Here is a 585-nt window from a genome sequence, read left to right as displayed (position 1 = left end):
TCAACGCGTCCCCCCCCCCCCCCCCCCACACACAGCCACCTCCTAAGGGGTACCTCAGAGGACACATCACGCTTTGAACACCCCGTGGGTGTACAAATAGCTTAAAGAAGGGTTTTCTGCAGAGCTGGAGCACTCGTGCAAACATCCCTGGTTCAAGGGGTTTCTTCCTGCTGCCCCCCAGTGTGTTTTCAGTGGCTGCACACACTGCAGCGAGTCTCGTCAGAGGGGGTTCACACACGCATTCTTGGCCAGGCCATCAGCAACACTTACATCTGCGGGGTCTGCAGGCCCATCTTGTTGCTGTCCTGCAGTCTCAGCGCCATCATCGACTGCCGCCCGCTGCTGCCGGCAATGCTGGAACTTCGTCGCATTGTGACCGAGCTGCAACCACAGTCTGTCAGTGTGGAACACCCAGGATCTAAGAGCACTTGCTTTTAACACCCTGACAGCCTTCTAGAGGGGCAGCGTGGGCAAGCAGAACCGCACCTGGACCAACCAGCGGGACAGACAGTCTCCAGAGCTACTGGGATCTCTTAAAAAAAATCGACCCAACAGAATGGTGCTCATCAGGCTGCAGCATGACCC

At 57.1% G+C, this 585-nt stretch overlaps 1 protein-coding gene across 1 annotated transcript in view; it reads right to left on the bottom strand.

The window, feature by feature from the left end:
- The window catches only part of NDC80 (NDC80 kinetochore complex component), an 11,784-nt gene extending 11,413 nt beyond the window's left edge, over positions 1 to 371 (bottom strand). The window contains exon 1 of the mRNA XM_010139032.1: positions 271 to 371. Coding sequence (XP_010137334.1) covers positions 271 to 371 — 101 coding nt within the window. The remainder of the gene's footprint in view (positions 1 to 270) is intronic.
- Positions 372 to 585: the final 214 nt, after the last annotated feature.

This window comes from Buceros rhinoceros, unplaced genomic scaffold, assembly GCF_000710305.1.
Source record: "Buceros rhinoceros silvestris isolate BGI_N320 unplaced genomic scaffold, ASM71030v1 scaffold24816, whole genome shotgun sequence".
Lineage (NCBI taxonomy): Eukaryota > Metazoa > Chordata > Aves > Bucerotiformes > Bucerotidae > Buceros > Buceros rhinoceros.
The sequence above is the reverse complement of the archived record's forward strand: the minus strand, read 5'-3'. Positions and strand labels throughout refer to the sequence as shown.